This window comes from Sinohyriopsis cumingii, chromosome 7 (assembly GCF_028554795.1).
Source record: "Sinohyriopsis cumingii isolate HCF-2022 chromosome 7, ASM2855479v2, whole genome shotgun sequence".
In the NCBI taxonomy this organism is placed as follows: domain Eukaryota; kingdom Metazoa; phylum Mollusca; class Bivalvia; order Unionida; family Unionidae; genus Sinohyriopsis; species Sinohyriopsis cumingii.
Window position 1 is genome coordinate 118,149,017 of NC_142967.1, and position 22,031 is coordinate 118,171,047.

General features: G+C 37.0%; 1 protein-coding gene across 1 annotated transcript in view; it reads left to right on the top strand.

Annotated features, from left to right (window-relative positions):
* Nucleotides 1-22,031, top strand: part of LOC149796007 (uncharacterized) — an 82,072-nt gene that overhangs the window by 7,132 nt on the left and 52,909 nt on the right. The window contains exon 3 of the mRNA XM_089963910.1: nt 15,122-16,305. Within this exon, the coding sequence (XP_089820036.1) occupies nt 15,122-16,305 (1,184 nt within the window). The remainder of the gene's footprint in view (nt 1-15,121; nt 16,306-22,031) is intronic.

Genomic DNA, 22,031 nt, shown 5'->3' on the forward strand with positions numbered 1-22,031 from the left:
ACTTGAAAGTTTGTACTGAAATAATTCTGTAGAGTTTAATATCTCAGTCGATTTTGTAATTATTTCATTGTTCACATCTTCCTATAACTGTTCCAGAGGATATTTTAAAGAACAGCACTCATTTGGAGAGTTCTTTAGAACCTCCCATCAATCTCCATGCGTTTGTTTGCCCTATTATCAGTTTGGCCGCAAATATTGTTGAATGCTGGGCAATTTGTCCGTTAGTTCTTTTAGTATTTTCAAGGCTTGTACTGTATTAGACAATGCATTGAATCATTGTTTAAATAAGACATAAGTTTCAAAAATCTATTTTATATTCTGATTAATATGTTTTTATAGTAGTATCATTAGTATTGCAGTATTATCTATTCAATCGCTATTAATTGGCTGTCAATTTGTACCATACATGTTCTGATATCTTTCAAATTATCATGATCTAAGCAAAGTCTAACGTATTGGAGTATGAGCAAGTCTTTGTACAAACCTACTGCTAACTGCACCCGTTAATGTAACATAATCACGCAAAATTTTTGAAGCGTTTTATTATTAAGGGCGATTACCTGTGATGACCATTAGCATTGTATGAAAAAAATCCGCGTGAAATAATTTCTAAAGACTTTAGTGAACAGAATCAGTAAAAATAGAATAGTTATTGGTGTCACTGATCTGATCAAGAAAAATAAGAAATTTATTAGGTTTAAATAATTCATTCTCTGACTATTGATTCCCACCAATTTAGTGTGCCAGATGGTTATGACCGCTAATATTACCCGGAGTTATTTTAGCTCTCGAGTTGTGTTTAAACCATTTAATGTCATTACATATACAGACTTTCCCTCATTGGCTTTATTGCTGTATATTTTGTTATTATAAAGAAGCATCAGAACTAAGAAGGACATCGTCTCATTTATGCAGTTGAAATATTGTGTTTAAGTTCATAGGAAATATTGTAGAAACAAACAGTATAATATATTTCTTTCTCATGGAAGGCTTCTTTATATTATAACTTTCATTTGTAACGGATCATTTGAAATAGTCAAGTTTTTCTGTTGAATCTGTCATTGTGCAATAGGCTGTTTGTACAAAAAGTTCAACTCTGCAAACATATCGAAATGGATCTTCCCTCCAAAGTCCGTCGCCAGAGGTAAGGCGCTCATTTAGAACTATCATCATCCTTTTATGGAGTAGAAATGTCAAAATCATAATCTTTCTTCCCTAAATACATTTCGCTCATTTTGTCATCTTTTGTGTCCTCTATTCTTTCCTCCGTAGAAGATTAGACGATAATTAAACAAAATAAATCACGTAATTACAATTACATACCTTTGGTATGAAAATTGAAAAATTCAAGCAATCACTACAACATACAAATAATGAAAACTATAGGAAAAATATCCGTTTTATGCGAAAAAAGTCAATAATAGGCCTTTGAAGCGACAACAATAGTTTCTTACACAAATAAACGTAAAGAGATGTATAGTACAACTATCATAACACAGTTTTTCTACGCTGTGAAAGAGAATATTATACTCAAAATGCTTACATTATGTCCATCATTAAGCTTTGTATGGCCAAGGGAAGCCCCACATTCGAAAACATCTATTATCAGAACATAACTGCGTATTGCATGACAAAGTATGATAGATACCAGACAAATAACTTGAAGGTTTCTTTCAGTTACACCCGTTTGTAACCTTTCACCTTGAAGATATTGCAGTTGCGAATTCTCATTCTGTAACGTAACTGGCACGACATCCCAGACAGGGTTTCTGAATTTGGACATTTAAGGACATGCAACACAAATCTGACGTATCAAGTTTGTATTAGAATTTCTATATTGAATACACATATTGTATCACTTTGCTTGAAGAACAGCAGCCCATAGTCGTGCTATATAGTAGATACTTAATCGTCTTGTCTTATTTAGGCTATAATGAGGCAGGTCGCAAGGATTTATGTATTGAGGAGAACCTGTCAAAGTCTGAGTGATTAGACATTCAAACCCCCAGATGCTATTTTCAAATCAAATTTTCATTAGCTGGAATTTAGGAATGCTGCAATAATCACTTTGATACAATAGCAATGCAAACGTCCATAACATATATTGATTTGAAATTAACCTGTAGCTTGACTCGCACTCTGAGACCGAAATGAAATCACACAACGTTAAACACAAGTTTTGCATATACATGTGAAGAAAGTTATCTTTGGAGCCAAACATACAGTTGAATTAGTACGAAAGTCCACCGATAACAATGCAATCTGGCGAGATAATGCTGCAGCTGCTTGTAAAGTAATGCTAACAAAAGTTGCGTTGTGGATGCCAACATTAACTCCATCAGTTACAGAAGAAACGCGGTTGTAATCGTTCATGGATAGTGGTGGTAAGTTAACAATGTCGTGGATGACAATGACCACAGACTCAGCACATTCATTTGCATGGCAGATAGCATCTCAACAAGGAATTGCAGCAACGATGAAATACGTGGACAATAACGACATCGCGATAAGGACATCGTTAATAACAATCAGTGATTGATTGGCTGTATTCAGATCTGAATATAATAATAATGTAGCCGCGTTTTCGAAATTTCGCAGAAAAATAAATAGCGCCGCTATATTTTTGAATTCCAAATTACTTCGACATTAGTCTTAATAAAATTTGCACACAACTCGCCAACATTGACAAAGAACAAACTTCAAGATCGTGTTGTTCATATGACTCCGCTCATGAACGCGGTATACGCATTACCGTTTGGATCAGCAACATGGTCACAACAAAACAGCTCCGGGGTGTACAGACTCTCCGTGTTTCGCGCTGAACGATTTATGATATTTACGAAATATACATGGCGCCCTTCCGCCAATAGATTTTCCGGAACCGTGTCAGTCATATTAAATCAAGATGTTGAGGAAATATTCATACTGGATCCAGAAGACAAAAGACCTAACCGCAGCAACGTATTGGTGGTGTCTGAAATTCGTCGCGCAAACACTCAATTGGAAACTTATCATATAACAATGAATCCCACATAGTCCAGTATAATCAAGCATGTACATTGAAGGCATCACTGGAAGAAATCATCGACGAGCACATGACAAAGCAAAAATAAAAATAGAACAACGATGTTAATCGGTACGTAATCAGCGACGCACATGATATTGCCTGTGGTTGGAATCGGTGTCGGTGTTGTTGCTGGCGTTGGTGGTATCCTTAATATTATCGCGAAAAAATATCTACATGTGCTGGCAAAAGATCATATGAACACACGGAAATAACATAAGCGGCGACGTATGCGTGTATAAATATATCACGATACTGTTAGCGGGGTTAAACGATGATGCAATATCAGACAATGAATTTTCTACAATTAGGGGTATTTATTATCGGGATCACAAATACGCAAAAATACCAGTGCCAACGTTGCCAACGCCACATTTAGAATCCGCCGTATAGATAATAATGACCGAAGAAATAACGACAAGACTGGAACAGATTATTGCTAACACAACGATACCGACGACACACAATGAGATTATCGACGTCAACACAGCCGGAATTTGATATTAGTTTTCCACATCCGATAAAAAGAAACCATGGCCGGTCATTTGAGATCACACTGGCACAATTGCGACTTTATTATAGTTTGCCAAATATTAGAGACAAAATATTTGGTGGATTAGACGCTAATAATTCGATGGTATTCTCGCATAGACGGAATATTGAGGGATCCTCGTATCCTGAGAGGAACGTCGGTGCCAATCCAACACGATCACATCAAATCGAACAAATCTATGATGAATTTCAGCGTAGAACCAAATCTATGACGGGAAAAGAATCAAAGATCGCTATCAAAGTACAAGAGCCGATGTTGAGTGCCACCATTGAAATAACCACGCCGGATTACGCTGTTGACAAATATAGATCGTCAATCAGAACTGGAAATTAGTATTGGGAAAGCCGATGGTAGCACCAGCTGCTGTTGAACCACCACAACCTCAAAGATCTGATTATTTATCAGACATACAAAGATCCATTAGAATTCCGGGGTATGCAGGACACCGGCAAGGGACAACCAGGGAAGACCGTGATAAATTCGGTAATATCATTGAAGAATTTATGAGTGACGGTAAAAAATACCCGATATGCTTCTATGACGATGTATGAATGGCGGAATCAGCATTAAGGAAAGCACACACACGGGGGGTTTCTAATAAAACACATATCGATACAATAGTTAAAGAGCATAAGATACACAGGATGATCTGAGAAAGCTGCTTCAGCAGTATGTAGTTGAATATCCGAATGATCTTAAATTCAGAATCATGATGACAGCGGAATATCTTAACTCGGTGAAATCTGATGCAGCATACTTTCAAAAATCTGTGGTAGAAACAATAATTCACCGTGGTGATGTTATGATAGTAAATGGCTTTTCTGAGATCATCGGAGACCAACTTCAAACTACCCGGGTCGGATACCGATAAAACGAAACAGGATGTGGATGACATAATTGACGAATATTTTGCAAAGATTTATGCCACATAGGAGAAAATAAGAGGCCTCCCAGATACTCTGCGACATGATAACGGTTCAACAGGTGGTCGTCATGTATCGACGGGCATTGTCAATATCACGTCGACGATTTATGTAAATCTAATTTATGACCTGCTCGACGGTAGTTATACCTCGTCTGGGCATGCATCTCACGGGCAGGCCCAGCATGGATATGTTCTTTACAGTGTTTCTCTGGAGGTCCAACTAGGTCATTTGATTGTATCAGTGCCCGTTAATCCTGTTTCTTTACGATGTCATATTCCATCGCTGTCACGAATACGTTGTCGTCTAACCGACCAAGACGGTAATTTACTGGACACAAGCGGTGAAGAATTAACTGCTTGTATGTGTGTGACATGCCGTGACGGCCAACCCTAAACGCCACACCGTGACAAAAGCAATTAAGAACAAAAAAAATAACATTTTTTTATGTCGTTAATATTTTTTGGTACCGGTGAAGTTGCTATTCCACCTTGGTGGATTCGGGAATAATAACCGATTCCAACACAAGGTTTTTTTTTTTTTATCTCTCGCGCACACGGACTTACAACCGCTCGAGTTTCATATTGTTGAGATAGCTGTGATAATATTTTCTCAATGGCAGTGGAACAAATTTAGCTATCTCATGTTGTTCATGGAAATCCACCAATGACAATTCCAGTTCGCGCTGGAGTAATTTGATAAATCTATATTCTACCGCTAGTGTATATCTGCCATCTTCACATCGCCGTTGCATCATCTCAAAATCATCATTGATTTCTTTCAATATCAAGTTGAACCGCGAGACCATCTTGCTGTAATCGCTCAATCTCATAGATAGAGATAATATCGTTAATATTTCCCTGGTTCATTATAAATTCAATAACGTCTCCATCGCCGATGTTGTTTTCCGAACTCGCTGCCGATTCAGTGAATTCCTTTAGAACATCATAGCATGGTTGGTCATCCACAGATGGCGCCACTAAATAAAGTTTTCCCATTTGAGCCACCTCATTATCGGGTTGAGTTACAACTGAATATTACCAGACCCAGACGGACCAATTATAATGGCTCGAATGGAATTTGGTAACACTGGATGATGCTCTGCCGGTGCTTGCTCGCGTGTCGCTGAAAGGTCTCTCACGTTCATATTGTACAAATACAATATTATTTATAGTGATGAGTTTATATTGTGCAAGACGGTCACGGATCCATTTGGCTTACACATAACCACGTTGAAAAATAACAGGCTAGAGCTCACAGGTAAATATGTGAGATGTGGTATAAAAAATGTTAAGTTTGTGAGCAGCAATGCGAGCATTGCAGGAAGTGATATTGCCGCGACACTCGGGATATTACCAGGAATGTCACGGACGAAGTACCCAGGAGAAAACATCTTCCAGGATATAATTATTGTGGTCCTGGAACCCGACTTGATCTTAAACTGGACAACTAGGTGAATTTCCGGTAAATGCGATTGATCAAGCGTGCCATACTCATGACGTCGCGTATACAAAGATCTGCAACAACGACGTATCCCGGACGTCAAGTTGATTCATACGCTGAAGTCGATAAAGAATAAAAATATACAAAATCACTCGCCAAGTGCTTGATGAGATCGGTGATGAGCGATACACTATCCGTAGGGAGCATAGCTCTCCTCCCTTTGAAGGCAATTAATTGCACGAAAATGATTGAATTAGCGAACAAAAGAAAAATTATTGTGTTCTTGAATCTAATCTACGGGAAAGAACGGGATTTATATAATTACTAGCACACAAATAGACATACCAATAATCATACTTACAAACAAATGTTTTTGGAGAAATAGTATTTTATAACGACTAACACCCAAACATGCTTACAATCCAACACACATCATTACGAATAAAAAAACAATGACCAGGGAAGGGATATGGGGTAAGTTATGCAACACAAAACAGTACTTATCTCTGTCTCTCTCTCATTCTCTCTCTCTATATATAGAACAATGAATGTTGCGAACAAATATCACAACTAATCACAAAACTCAATCGAAAATACAGACGCGAAACGACAGTGAAGGCGACAATGTTGTGTGTCGCCCGAAATGAAGAGAAAAATGTTGGTACAAGTGCATCCCAGCGATTTTAATCGTGAGATGAACAAACTATATGCATCACCACCGCCAAGAGAACCAGTGTCGTGCAATAGTGAAAGTCACACTGCTAAAACCAGGGATTATGTCCATATTCAAATGTAAGCAGGACGAATTCCAAAATGTATCGAACGACAACATACGATCACAAAATCATCTTCAAGTATTTGAAGTCAAATATCAGCGGTGAGACATGGACTAATTTATCAGTGAATTCTTTGATTCTGTGTTAATCTATTGTAAAGACAATGTCGGGATGAAGATCGCGATTATTTGCGACTTTCTATCACACATGACAGTTTTAGGACTCCCGTATGAATAGAAAATAGCAGATCTGTAGATTTAACGGCTTCCAAAATCATTTGAAACATTTAAAACGTGCAGTAATGCAACATTTGACATCAAAGACGGAAATGCAACCGTGTATATCATCAAGTTTGGCCTCTTTCGGATAGAGAAGGGCTTTTTAAAGAGTTATTAGTTGATCAGCTCCAGACCATTAAAATACGCATAGTCTAGATCAACACCAACATAGACACTACAATTTTAGAGCTCAATATTTCAGTCTTTAGAGTTCAAGAAGAGAACAGAGATAAAATAGAATGGAGGGTGCGAATAATGGGAGTCCAAATAATCTAGAGAAGCAGAGATACTTCTGGAACCAGCAATGAGATGTAGAAAATTCAAGAGGTGTTGGCTACTTCATATACCGTAAAAGTTCACATCAATCTGTATGTGGAAATCTCTTGCTTCGTGGATCCTTTTTTTCAGACGGAGACACATGCTCTTGTATAATAAGCAAAATCAATTAGACGTAGTTGCCTACATCAAATTATGTATCATATTTGGATACTGTTGCTAACAATATGACCATGAATCAAATAGTCGGATGCAACAATTACATTTTGGGAGAGATGTGGTCACTACTTGGCGTCGAAATGTTGTGTTTCTAAAGGAAAATGAATGTTCTGGTATTCCACATGCGGATACAAAAGTCTGAATCAAACTTGGTACGATTGAAATATAACAAAAACTATCCAAACAGGGGTAAAACATTAACACGCTCCAATTACTGGAAAATTGTCAAAAATGTAAACAGACCTTGCATTCTAATTCAAGATAATGACATATTTGTCTAGGATAGAAAATATATCATTTTTACCATAATGTCGCTGATTTCAATCATCGGCGATACATTTAACGATATGCCAGAGAATACGACGAAAAGATAGACCAACATGACTACAATAATAACATGAAAACAGAATGGAGACCCTGTGCTGCTTTAATCGTCCTGACTTTGAATGTGCGCAGTAACTGCCATTTATGTACCTAACTTTGTGTGACACAGCTACCGTGCAGCGAGTTTATTCAGAAATCTCCAGTATGTCACATTCGGAACATTAGCGTGCTCCAGGTAGAATTAAAGAAGATTTTACTAACACTCTTTCCGATTTTGGTTACGCGAGTCTTGGACCCAGCCGATGACTGGGATGAAGAAGATTCAGATCGTTATTAGCTACTTGGCGAGTCACTTGGCTATACCATCGAAAACCATAACTGTAACTGAACGACTGCAATCACAAGGACATTTTCTTTATGTTTTAAACTAAAACATAAAACACCACGTGGTTCTACCAATTAGCTCGACGCAGGTAACCTCGACCCTGACTTTATACCAGAGGAGCTGTGGTGAACTTTCTACACATGATACCGTACCAACTATGTTTATGCCATTGACTTTAAACAAGAAATGCAAAAATATGGTCTGTCCATTGCGAACATTGTACTACGTTGTTGTAAAAAACGTTTTGACAGTTGCTTATTGATCGTAGTGGTATCCTTTAAGTGAAGCATCTACTATCTCCAAGGCTTGTGGATTGGTTTACAGCAAGAATTACGTGTTGGAGAACGCGCAAGCTATTGTGCCGCCACACATACCTTGATTTATGAGTTGCAGGTATTTGGCAAAGGTTTTAAGTGGGACACACTACTTATGAGAAATAAAAGATAAGTGGAAAACAATATATCCAAAATGGTGGAAAGAAGAAGACTGTGACTTACCAGGTCAATCGTTCTGAGTTGTTATATCCACAAAACGTACAAATTTCAACTTATTATCGTAACCGAGGACGGAAAAGATCGCATTGCGTTTTATCCATGGATGACCTGTATATATGAAGTTACTAACAATGTCCGAACTTAAATATCCCTGGATACAGTAAGTTGGAGATTTGGGAGCACGAATACGGCTGACGTTTGAAAAGTGGTTCCGAATTTCGATGCGTCGTCGAACATTAATTACGACGTGGAGATAGTCAGACCTATTATTCCTGGCGACAGTGCATGCCGATGATGCACCTATACCTAACATGATTCTGATATAGTACATCAGTCTGTGTCCGACGAACCCTTGGGCATATGAGTATTTTCGATTCTCAAAGGCCACTACAAATGTTCAGGACGTTGGACTAATTTGCAAACACGAAACACTGATAAAAGATAAAGCCATTCCACCCACTTGCGCTATCCTGTGTTGACTCATGGTTGCAACATAAAGCTGTTATCACACTGTCGCAAAATCAGTGCGAACTCGTCGTTACGGTGACAGAGTTCGCTTTGAAAAGAATGTGGATGAGTATGTAATTGTTCTCAAACGAGGATACTATTATTATATATGCATATGTATTCAACGTGTAATAAATCTGGCACCTTTCCATCACTAAAGTGAGCAAATTTGACGGCTTTGAATCGGGAGCATTTCTTCAGTATACGTAAATGACTTCCTAAAATAAAAAAAAGAGACTCTGTGTCGTCCAAATACACAACCCTTACAGAGTAACAACATGACATTAAACCATTGGAGAAAGTGTATCAAGTTATCTACAAGAAACGGCATCTGCTTTTTGGGTTACAAGACTATGTCGTACGGCTACAGTCGGGTATAAATACAGTCGAATGATGACATGGTTGTCACGGAGACTTCGGCATAAAACAACCTTTCTCTTACGATGTTTTCTGCATAGAAAAGAGACGAATATGATACTGTGCCATACGACAAGAGTGATGCCGGGTATTTTCATCATGTAATATGACGTTGTCAAGATGCCAAACCTTATATTTCATAATCAGTGGTGTAGTATATCCTTTAATCTGTGCTGCAACCAAGAAAACACACCTAATACTAAGTTTGAACTCATCGTTCAAGAGCCACATAGTGTTCTTTACAAATCATGGAGGAGAGCAGAACACAAGATTCCTGTTTCCCTGCATGTATATTATGATTTAAGCAGTATATTCAACACGTTCAAAGGGAAATGACCGAAATATTTCAAGGACCCAACTCCCAGAGCTTCGGCCTAATAAGATGTCTACTTCGAAGAAGGAGACAAAGTAAAGTGTTTTCATTGCACCGGGAGTCTCTATGAATGGGTATCTAAAGTTTAGGTTGACGAAGATGCCAGAGTGGTTACAACGATGTCAGTACATTCTCATAGTTAATCCAGATGTGTATGATGACTCTCATCGGCATCATAATGATATAAATATTGCCATAACACAAATTTATAGATTTGGAGAAACGAAAGGAAGAATTAAATGTTAAATATGTTGTGAGTTAGAACGAATTCTGAAGGTCGGGTTGAAGCAATTTGGTGACCACTCCGATGGCAAGCTGACAAAATCTGATTATAAAAAACAGCTGCTTTTAAACCGAATTGTAAAAACGAAATATCCATTTCTTTACAACCGAAAATCCTCAATCCAAGGTGTCGGTAATCGAACTATTTCAAGAAACCTTGACAAAAATGTATAAGTACATATTTGTTAGTACATATTTGTTACATCACCAGACTAGCCAGCAAGAACTCTTACCATCGCAATACTGAACACGTGTAACAGAGGATGTCACGACCTAAACAGAAGTCGAAGTATTTGACCAACTTTTTTGAACCAGCAATAAATTAGAGAAAAATCAAACAAAACAAACGTCGCCTTAGTACCTATCCATGGAAAATGTGCATTTCGGACTCGGAATAACGAAATATACTTTCGACAAAGAATGTTTACCTAACGGGACGAGAAAAATTGTTTTGTGCGACATCAGTGGACATCTATTAAATATAGATTTGAATAAAGAAGCAATAATTGTAGGATTTTGCATGTCCCAGTTACAAAGAGTGATCAACAAAAAATATGACAACTACGATATCGAGGGCATGCAAAGAATCCTCAAAGTTGGAATACGTTGCACCAAAGAAGCGAAGGTTCCATGGCAGCCGCAGCAATCACCGCAGCCCTAGCGTTAAAAGGTATGTGGCTAATGTAATACGTTGTATAACTACCAAAGTAACTTTCGCAATTTAGTACTTTGAAATCAAGCTATTCGAAGACAAGAAGGACTGAAATATAAGTAATCAGTTGTATTTAAAATTAACCAGCAACAGGTCTCTGGATGAATTTCTTACTACCAAATATGTGTTCTTTAGGTGCGAAATTATCTCAATCGATGCAACTAAACAGGTAAACACAGTGGCAAGTGGATTCATTCAACTCAAATCTTAAATATGACGGGCAATGAAAATCATTTTCTCGTAGAAATGTTGGAAGAACAAGGACAAGAACTGCTACACAAAACGATCATGGATCACAAGAACGAAAGATAATATCGTCAGTCAATTCCATAGTAAACGCGTACGAAATGAGAATCTCTGAGTGATGTAATGTTAATACTCGACGTCTCGCCGATACTGCTTGGAATATATTCAAAGATTCTGAATTAAATCTAAAGTAATCCTCAAATGTATATCACAAGTCCAAAGTAGAGACTATTCCTAACGTGCTGATGTGCTAATTCTATTAATTAAGTTGATGTGACAATAGTCTTGATGTATCACAATGATTTAATCTAAATTGTCTTTGAATAAGTTCACAATAATCCCAAAAAGTGATTCCAATTAATAATTTTTGAGTAAATGATTTCTCTCAAATTATATCACACATAACAAATTAAATATTCACAACACTATAAACTTTGTCCATGCAAGTGTCTGCTTTTGTTTGTGGAAACAAGAATGTAGCTGTCAGTTTGAAAGCCATTAAATTCAAGAATAGGATATTTTTAAAGAACGATTCCCCATGAAACTGAATGAAGGACTCAACTTGAACTTTTTTGTACCAGTGTGGTAGAGCAAGACGATGCACCAAAATTGTTATCTAAAGAGCGTACCCGACATATTTGCCATTGCATCCACAATGATGACGATACAAGAATACCGGTGGGTATAATACCTTCCAGTATCATCTATCACTACGGACGGTTTTCATCGAGTTCGAAATCAAGATGCACCTCAAAGTAAAACTGGTCCAACACCAAAATACGAATTCAGACGAAGATGGCATAGTGGCTCATGTGAACATGTCCATGCATTATTTGCCTAGTGAAGTGGATCTGTACATAAGCAAGAAACCAGTGAGCAAGACTATAGACACTAACCTTCACCAAATCTAAATAGATTTACCAAAAGGAAGCCAAGAGCCCCCACTTAGATACTTACATAGTGTTGAAATCGGACACGCACATTTAGCTCGACAAAGTGGAATTGAATGATATGATTAAAAGGACCACAGTCAGGGATTTACCGAACGACAAAAAAAAAAAATAAGTAATAAAAAGAAAAAAAAGATTAAAACACTCTCGTCATAAGAAAATGATGGATTTTTTTCCATACAAGTATTTGTTGAATTAGGCTGATATTTTGTCTAAGGCTGAATCGTACTAGTACTATCGTCCACTTGATAGCAAACGCAAACGATTTCAACACCATCATCGAAGACGGGTAACTACATACGACGTCAAGTGGAAGTTTTACCGATCGTAGGAAGTGAAACCAGTCAGTTGTTGACTAGGAATACCGTCAAAACTACCAGACAACAAGTGGAAATGAGTACCATCACCATTGATACTGGACTTCGATCTAAGATCGAAGATATATATTCAATGCCAAAATGTCTCAAGATAGAAGTCAGCTGGGATGGACAGCTTTGTGCACTAGACCTTTTGAATCCAACTTTACTCACAGGAATTAATTGACTCTGTTTGACCCAGCATCACTGATTGATACCAACGCAAGAGGTTACTGTTCGTTCACATTCGCTTTCAGTAATGAAGAATATCCCATTCTATAAATTGGGACAACTACGTGTGGCAATTCAATTTGTTGAAGCACTCGACAACGTGATCGTGTTTGAATTGTCCGACAGAAACATTGAAATCAATGGTCCATCAAAAGTGATTATGGGCTGCTGAAACTCCACCTGGCTCACTCATGAGAAGCTTGCTCATGGAGATCTCCTTCAAAGAAACACGCGACCAAGAGCAAAGAGCAACATCAATAACGTCAAAGCGTGTGAATAGGAGTAAAATATTTAGCATAAGATTCAGTATTGTCATGATGGTCGAAACAAGGAAGTTCTTAGCAAAATATGTTGCTTTTTCACTCGAGAATCACGCTATTGACAATATAACAATGTTACAAATGATAAATCTTTTATCAACATCAAGTAGAATACGAAAGACGTTTGATGTTGAGTCAAAATGAAAAGCTGTGGTATTTTATAGAGGAAGCAGGACTCTGACTGTCGATAAACCTTGAACGAGTGTTAAAAAAATCTTGCTACAAAATCAAAACCCTTTCTCAGTACAGACTGAATCGACTCCACTTTTTCTCCACCTCTCTCACTAACCAGTCAAGTTTGAAGTTACTGCCTATAAGCGCATCTGAACTATGTTCCATAAGAATGAATACCTGGGAATTTCATTGCACACACACATGCACACCAACACGCAGTTCGCACATAGTGTCATGAAATCTATCCATCTGCGCCAAAGACAAACCCCCTCATCCAAAACACACAAGACGATTGAGCATACAGGATTAATACAGATTATCATATAGGCTCGAAAGTTGTTTGGGTTATCCAATGATGGTAGACTGTATGATAATCATAGACAACAGTTATCGACCCGGTTTTTATTGCACTACAACATCTACGACATTGTGAAGTATTTGATTCGTAATTGATGCCTCTAATCGAAGACAATATAATAGTCTTTATAATGGGAAATGATGTTTCGGTCGATTTCAATAACGTGACATTTTAGATATCAGATTCGAGAGTGTATCATACTCTATCATAATCCGTATATATCGGGTTGTATGTTTGGGTGTTTGTAAGAACGAGTCTGTCAAGGTCATCATATCTCGTAAAATAGTAGTATGCTATACTATATCATACTGTACAATACTATACTATACCGTACCATTTCCCTTGTACATTGAATTGTATGTGTGATTGTTCATTTGCAAGAGCGAATATTTATTTATAAGGTGTATATTGTGCGTGAGGGTGTTGTCCGTACCTAGGTGACTTTTTGCCTCTTTATCGGCGTATTTGTCTCTAGTTATATGTGTTTGTCAACTGAACAATGTATTCACAGTGCTAATATTCCCCTTCTTCTACCACCCATATTGTCCCATCCATGTTAAAATTTTAACAAGACCCACTGTGACCCATCTATGGTAAATTTCCCATTTCACCACAGTGTCCCATCAATGCTAATTTCAACTTTACCCCTGTAGTAGCTGAGCCATGTTCAATGTCGCTTTTCACCACAGTGTCCCATCAATGTTAATTTCACTTTACCCCTGTAGTAGCTGAGCCATGTTCAATGTCCCTTTTCACCACAGTGTCCCATCAATGCTAATTTCACCTTACCCTTGTAGTAGCTGTGTCATGTTCACTGTCCCTTTTCACCACAGTGTCCCATCAATGCTAATTCCACTTTACCCTTGTAGTAGCTGAGCCATGTTCAATGTCCCTTTTCACCACAGTGTCCCATCAATGCTAATTTCACTTTACCCTTGTAGTAGCTGAGCCATGTTCAATGTCCCTTTTCACCACAGTGTCCCATCAATGCTAATTTCACTTTACCCTTGTAGTAGCTGAGCCATGTTCAATGTCCCTTTTCACCACAGTGTCCCATCAATGCTAATTTCACTTTACCCATGTAGGAGCTGAGTCATGTTCAATCTCCCTTTGCTGATATAGAATCCCATCCATATTATATTCTAATAGAGTCCCATAATGTCCGATCCATATCATCGATTCTGGTCTTAAAGCATTACCCGCTGACACCTATATCTTCGGCCAAAACTTCTTAGGTTATTATATGGTTACAGTAGTTGTAAGGGTTGTAACACAACATTGTACTTGTATACCTTCAGCTTTAGTATGGTTTAAGCTAAGCGTTGTTTCAGTACATGGAAGGTGCTTGTAGTATGATATAAAGGCACTATTCCAACTATGAGAATAATGATGAAGATAAACGAGGCCCCAACCTTAAAAATGTTACTAACATAAATCATATGTTAAATTTATTTATTCAGGTCAGAGGTACTATGCAGCTCTGCTATATCGCGATTCCAAAGCAAATGCAACACTCACCGTCATCACGAACGAGACAGGAAGTCCTGGAATCAACATGACTATTGCTGGAGCATGTCCTTGGAAACAGGAACCTGCTTTCTGGAAACGACCGGTCAACATCTGTGCTGATGCTTTCCCGCGCAAGACGGGAATAACTAAGACGGGTTTTAAATTGGAGACCACTTTGACTGAAGCAGTTTCTGCTCAAATATTATTGAAGACGGGAGACAAGGCAGAGGGATACACGGTGTACCCATATGAGGTTCTTGGAACGGAATACTACATTACCACTTTCTGTGCATTTGTAACTACAGTTTGTCAGTTTGCTGTTCTAGCAACAGATAAGAACACGTACTTGCAGATTGACTTTAGTAATGCTTCCAATAAAAGCCAAGATAAATCAAATTTAAATGATACGATGATCACACTTACACTTAACGAGCTTGATGTCCTGCAGGTGGAAAGTACACGCAGCCTAACCGGTGTGCATATTACATCTAACAAACCGGTCGCTGTATTTGCTGGGTCAAGAAGTAACTTATCAAGCGATATGAACCACTTCATCGAGCAACTGCTGCCTGTTAAACTTTGGGGCACGGAGTTCATTCTGAAACCGGGACTCAGCAAAACGGGAGATTTTATTCAAATCATAGCGGGAGAAATGAATACAAAAATTGAAATGACTGGCTATCCCCCGTTTATCATGCCGGCTAAGGGACAATATGTACAAAAACGTCTTGAAAAAGGCTTGTTGTATCATTTGCTGTCTGATTATCCTATCCAGATCGCACAGTTCTTCTCGATGAATCTGTATAACAATTCCGTTTCTGCCCAAACGGCAATGCTGTTAGTCCAACCCGTGCAGTTGTCTTCACGCACTTTTGCATTTTCGTGTCTTGCTGGAGCGAACCTTACTATGATTATAAAGAAGAAGGATTTATTGTCTCACAAGATTGAACCAAATATTTGGAACAATAATATTGCCACTGAAGAGGTGCAAGGGTCCCTTTATGCTGTTAAAACGTTTGTAATGCAGACTAATTTCACTGGGTATGGCTCATCCAACACTGAAATCAGCGGATACATTGCATGTAATGATTCATCGGTAATGCCCATCACTATCGCAACAACGCCATCTGCTTTTGTAAGTACATTGGAGAGAGAGAGAGAGAGAGAGAGAGAGAGAGAGAGAGAGAGAGAGAGAGAGGATGACGACAGTAATCACAACTTGAATAAGTTACTGAAAATCGTCCGGTATTGGTTATATATTTCCATACTTGTTGCAGAATAATATGTTTTCCATTGCATCGCCCTTTCTCCAGAGCAGTAAATGTGAACCAACTGTTGCATATGGCATAAAGAGTAATTTTCTCATCTGCTCAGTTCGTTGTCTACTAAGCTTGAGACAGAGCATAACTAAATGCATGGTGGTTTCAATCCCACCGCCGGAACATACTAAGGGTATCAGCAAGTTAAACACGATAAAGATCAGCTTGTAATGAACTTACATATTGTCGTAATCTATAATGGATAGTATCTAGGGTTCGATTAATAAAACCAGGCAATTTACTAGTTACAATATTTTGACTTTAACGCTTTTTCAAAGCACCGTAAGACATGCTACGTTGAGTATCGATGTTTTTCCACAGGGCTACTGTTAAGGGTATGAAAATGATTTAGTAGATTTTAGCTTGAAATTACAAATGACCATAATATTTGAAAGTATAAGGCTATAATTTGTTAGTCTGGACACATGAAGATGGAGTAATTCAACGAGACAGTCCGGAATTTGACTTGTATTAATATTGTAGAGCCTTAATAACTTTTGGCTCTTTCTTATAGACTGTAGATTTTATCTTCCTGTTTCAAAATACAGAGACTGTCTAATGGTGTATTTTAAAGGTCCTGTTACTATTCCTTCCCTTTCAAGCTGGAGTTTTTCCAACTTTCTGAAGCGATCAACGTTCATCAATCCCAGACTACACTGACATATTCCAAGATGGGCCTGATATAAGTTATATCTAGTTTTGAGAAAATTTAACTGCCTAGTTTTTTTTTATTTTTTGAATATTGGCTATCCGAGATGATGCTGATTTAAAAATGCTATCAATGTGACAAATTTCATTTGATATTTGATGAAAGTAATACAACTAAATGTCGATGAGAATCCACACTCGTAAGATTAATATTTTAAAAATCAAGTTAAGGAATATTTATTACATTTTTGTTCCTGAAAAAACATAGCCACTGTTTTCTTCTTCTTGTTTTTTTTTTAAACTTTAAGAGCCGTTGCTTGGTGCAATTATGCAGTTTCATTAGATCATTGTTCACAACAAGATCTACTCTCGCACAATAAGATAATGACTAATCTCGTAGACACTGTACGAGTAAAGAATATAGTTGCTTTAATGGATATGTTGCCAGTTTCGTTCTACGTTCATGAAGACCTTACATGTGTTTTAATAATATAATTTATGTATTTAAGGCAAAATGAAATCAAATTTACAATTCAGTACAAACATATGGATAAGTCCACAAGGTAATTTTTTAAACCTAATAGCTTTCTGTTTTGAGCAACATATTTGAATTAACACCTGACAATTAAGGGATTATTTTGTTACCGTTTTATCGACTTGAATAATCCAATTAATCCTCATCATGCCATACTATTTTATAGGCGTAAGTAATCCAATTAATCCTTATCATGCCATACCATTTTATGGCGTAAGTAATCCAATTAATCCTCTTCATGCCATACCATGTTATGGACGTAAGTAATCCAATTAATCCTCTTCATCCCATATCATATTATGGACGTAAGTAATCCAATTAATACTCATCATGCCATACCATTTTATGGACGTAAGTAATCCAATTAATCCTCATCATGCCATACCATTTTACGGACGGAAAAGTAGTTCAATTAATCCTCATCATGCCATACCATTTTATTGACGTAAGTAGTCCAATTAATCTTCATCATGACAATCAATTTTATAGACGAAAGTAATCCAATTAATCCTTAATATGCCATACCATTTTATGTACGTAAGTAATCCAGTTATTCCTCTTCATGCCATACCATTTTATGGATGTGAATAATCCAATTAATCCTCATCATGCCATACCATTTTATGGACGTGAATAATCCAATTAATCCTCATCATGCCATACCATGTTATGGACTTAAGTAGTCCATTTAAACCTCACAACGCCATACCATCTTATGTACGTAAGTAATCTAATTAATCCTCAACATGCTATTACCATTTTATTTACGTAAGTAATCCAGTTAATAATGATCATGCCATACCATTTTATGGACCTAAGTAATCCAATTAATTCTCATCATGCCATACCATGCCATCTTATGGACGTAAGTAATCCATTTAATCCTCATCATGCCATACCATTTTATTTACGTAAGTAATCCAATTAATCCTCATCATGCCATACCATTTTATAGACGTGAATAATCCAATTAATCCTCAATATGCCATACCATTTTATGGACGTAAGTAATCCATTTAATCCACATTATGCCATAACAATCTATAGAATTAAATAATCCAATTAATCCACATCATGCCATACCATTTTTATGCACGTATGGAATCCAAGTGATCCTCATTATGTCATACCATTTTATCAACGTGAGTAATCCAATTAATCCACATCAATCCATACCATTTTATGGAGGTATGTCATCCAATTAATCCACATCATGCGATAAAATTTTATTTACATAAGTAATCCAATGAATCCTCATCATGCCATACCATTTTACTTACATGAATAATCGAATTAATCCTCATCATGCCATATCATTTTTTTTCCGCATGTAATCCAGTTAATCCTCATCATGGCATACCATGTTATAAACGAAAGTGATCGAATTAATCCTCATCATGCCATATCATTTTTTACGTAAGTAATCCAATTAATCCCTATCATGGCATACCATGTGATGAACGTTAGTAATCCAATTAATCGATGTGAGTACGCCAGTTAATCCTCATTATGTCATACCAATGTATGGACGTGAATAATACAATTAATCTTCATCATGCCAATCCATTTTATGGGCGTAAGTAATCCAACTAATCCTCATCATACCGTTCCATTTTATGGACGTAAGTAATCCAATTCATCCTCATCATATCTTACCATTTTATGGAGGTAAGTAATCCAGTTAACCCTCTTCATGCCACACCATTTATTTACGTAAGTAATCCAGTTAATACTCACCATGCGAACCATTTTATTTACGTAAGTAATCCAATTAATACTCATCATGGCATACCATTTTATGGGCGTAAGAAATCCAATTATTCCCCATCATGCCATACCATTTTATGGTCTTAAATAATCTAATTAATCCTCATCATGCCATACCATTTTATGGGCGTAATTAATCCAACTGATGCTCATCATGCCATACCATCTTATTTACGTAAGTGATCCAGTTAATACTCATCATGCCATGTCATTTTATTTACGTAAATAAACCAATTAATCATCTTCATGTCATGCCATTTTATTTACGCAAGTAATCCAATTAACATTCATCATGCCATACCATTTTATGGGCGTAAGCAATCCAATTGATGCTCATCATGCCATACCATTTTATGGGCGTAAGTAATCCGATTATTCCTATCATGCCATACTATTTTATGGACGTACGTAATCCAATTAATCCTCATCATGCCATACCATTTTATGGACGTAAGTAATCCACTTGATCCTCATCATGCCATATCATTTTATGAAGGTAAGTAATCCAGTTAATACTCATCATGCCATGCCATTTTATTGACGTAAGTAGTCCAATTATTACTCATCATTCCATACCATTTCATGAACGTAAGTAATCCACTTGATCCTCATCATGACATACCATTTTATGAAGGTAAGTAATCCAGTTAATACTCATTATGCCATACCATTTTATTTACGTAAGTAATCCAGTTAATACTCATCATGCCATACCATTTTATGGGCGTAAGTAGTCCAATTATTACTCATCATCCTATACCATTTTATGGACGTAAGAAATCCAATTAATCCTCATCATGCCATACCATTTTATGGGCGTAATTAATCCAATTGATGCTCATCATGCTATACCACTTAATGGGCGTAAGTAATCCAACTAATCCTCATCATGCCATATCATTTTATGGACGTAAGTAGTTCATCCCATACCATGTTCTGGACGTAAAAGTAATCCATTTAGACCTCATCATGCCATACTATTTTATGGACGTAAGTAATCCACTTGATCCTCATCATGACATACCATTTTATGGAGGTAAGTCATCCAGGTACTACTCATCATGCCATACCATTTTAATGACGTAACTAATCCAGTTAATACTCATAATGCCATACCATTTTATGGGCGTAAGTAATCCAATTAATCCTCATCATGCCATACCATTTTATGGCGTAAGTAATCCAATTAATGCTCTTCATGCCATACCGTTTTATGGACGTAAGTAATCCAGTTAATACCCATCATGCCATGCCATTTTATTGACGTAAGTAGTCCAATCATTACTCATCATGCCATACCATTTTATGAAGGTAAGTAATCCAGTTAATACTCATTATGCCATACCGTTTTATTTACGTAAGTAATCCAGTTAATACTCATCATGCCATGCCATTTTAATGACGTAAGTAATCCAATTAATCTTCATCCTGCCATACCATTTTATGGACGTAAGTAATCCAGTTCATCCTCTTCATGCCATACCATTTTATGGACGTAAGTAATCCAAAAAATCCTCTTCCTGCCATACCATTTTATTTACGTAAACAATCCAGTTAATACTCATCATGTCATACCATTGTATCGACGTAAGTAATCCAATTAATCCTCATCATGCCATACCATTTTATGGACGTAAGTTATCTAATTCATCCTCTTCATGCCATACCATTTTATGGACGTAAGTAATCCAAAAAATCCTCTTCATGCCATACCATTTTATTTACGTAAACAATCCAATTAATACTCATCATGCCAATCCATTTTATGGACGTAAGTAATCCAATTAATCCTCATCATGCCATACCATTTTATGGCGCAAGTAATCTAAGTATTCCTCATCATGCCAATCCATTTTATGGACGTAAGTAGTCCAATTATTACTCATCATGCCATACCATTTTATGGACGTAAGTAATCCACTTGATCCTCATCATGCCATGCCATTTTATGGAGGTAAATAATCCGGTTAATACTCATCATGCCATAACATTTTATTTACGTAAGTAATCCAATGAATCCTCATCATGCCATACCATGTTATGGACGTAAGTAATCCAATTAATCCAGTTCATACCATACCATTTTATGGATGTAAGTAATCCGGTTCATCCTGTTCATGCCATACCATTTTATGGACGGAAGTAATCCAATTAATCCACTTCATGCCATACCATTTTATTTTCGTAAGTAATCCAGTTAATACTCATCATGCCATACCATTTTTTTACGTAAGTAATCCAATTAATACTCATCATGGCATACCATTTTATGGACGTAAGTAATCCAGTTAATACTCATCGTGCCATACAATTTTATGGACGTAAGTAGTCCAATTATTACTCATCATGCTATACCATTTTATGGACGTAAGAAATCCAATTAATCCTCATCATGCCATACCATTTTATGGACGTAAGTAATCCAATTAATCCTCATCATGCTATACCATTTTATGGACGTAAGTAATCCAATTAATCCTCATCATGCCGTGCTTATCGGATATTTAATTGTAATGTAAACGAGATAGAAAGCGATAGTGAGGTTTAGTTACTACATACAAAGACAGACCTAAAAATGTGGAACTAACTGCA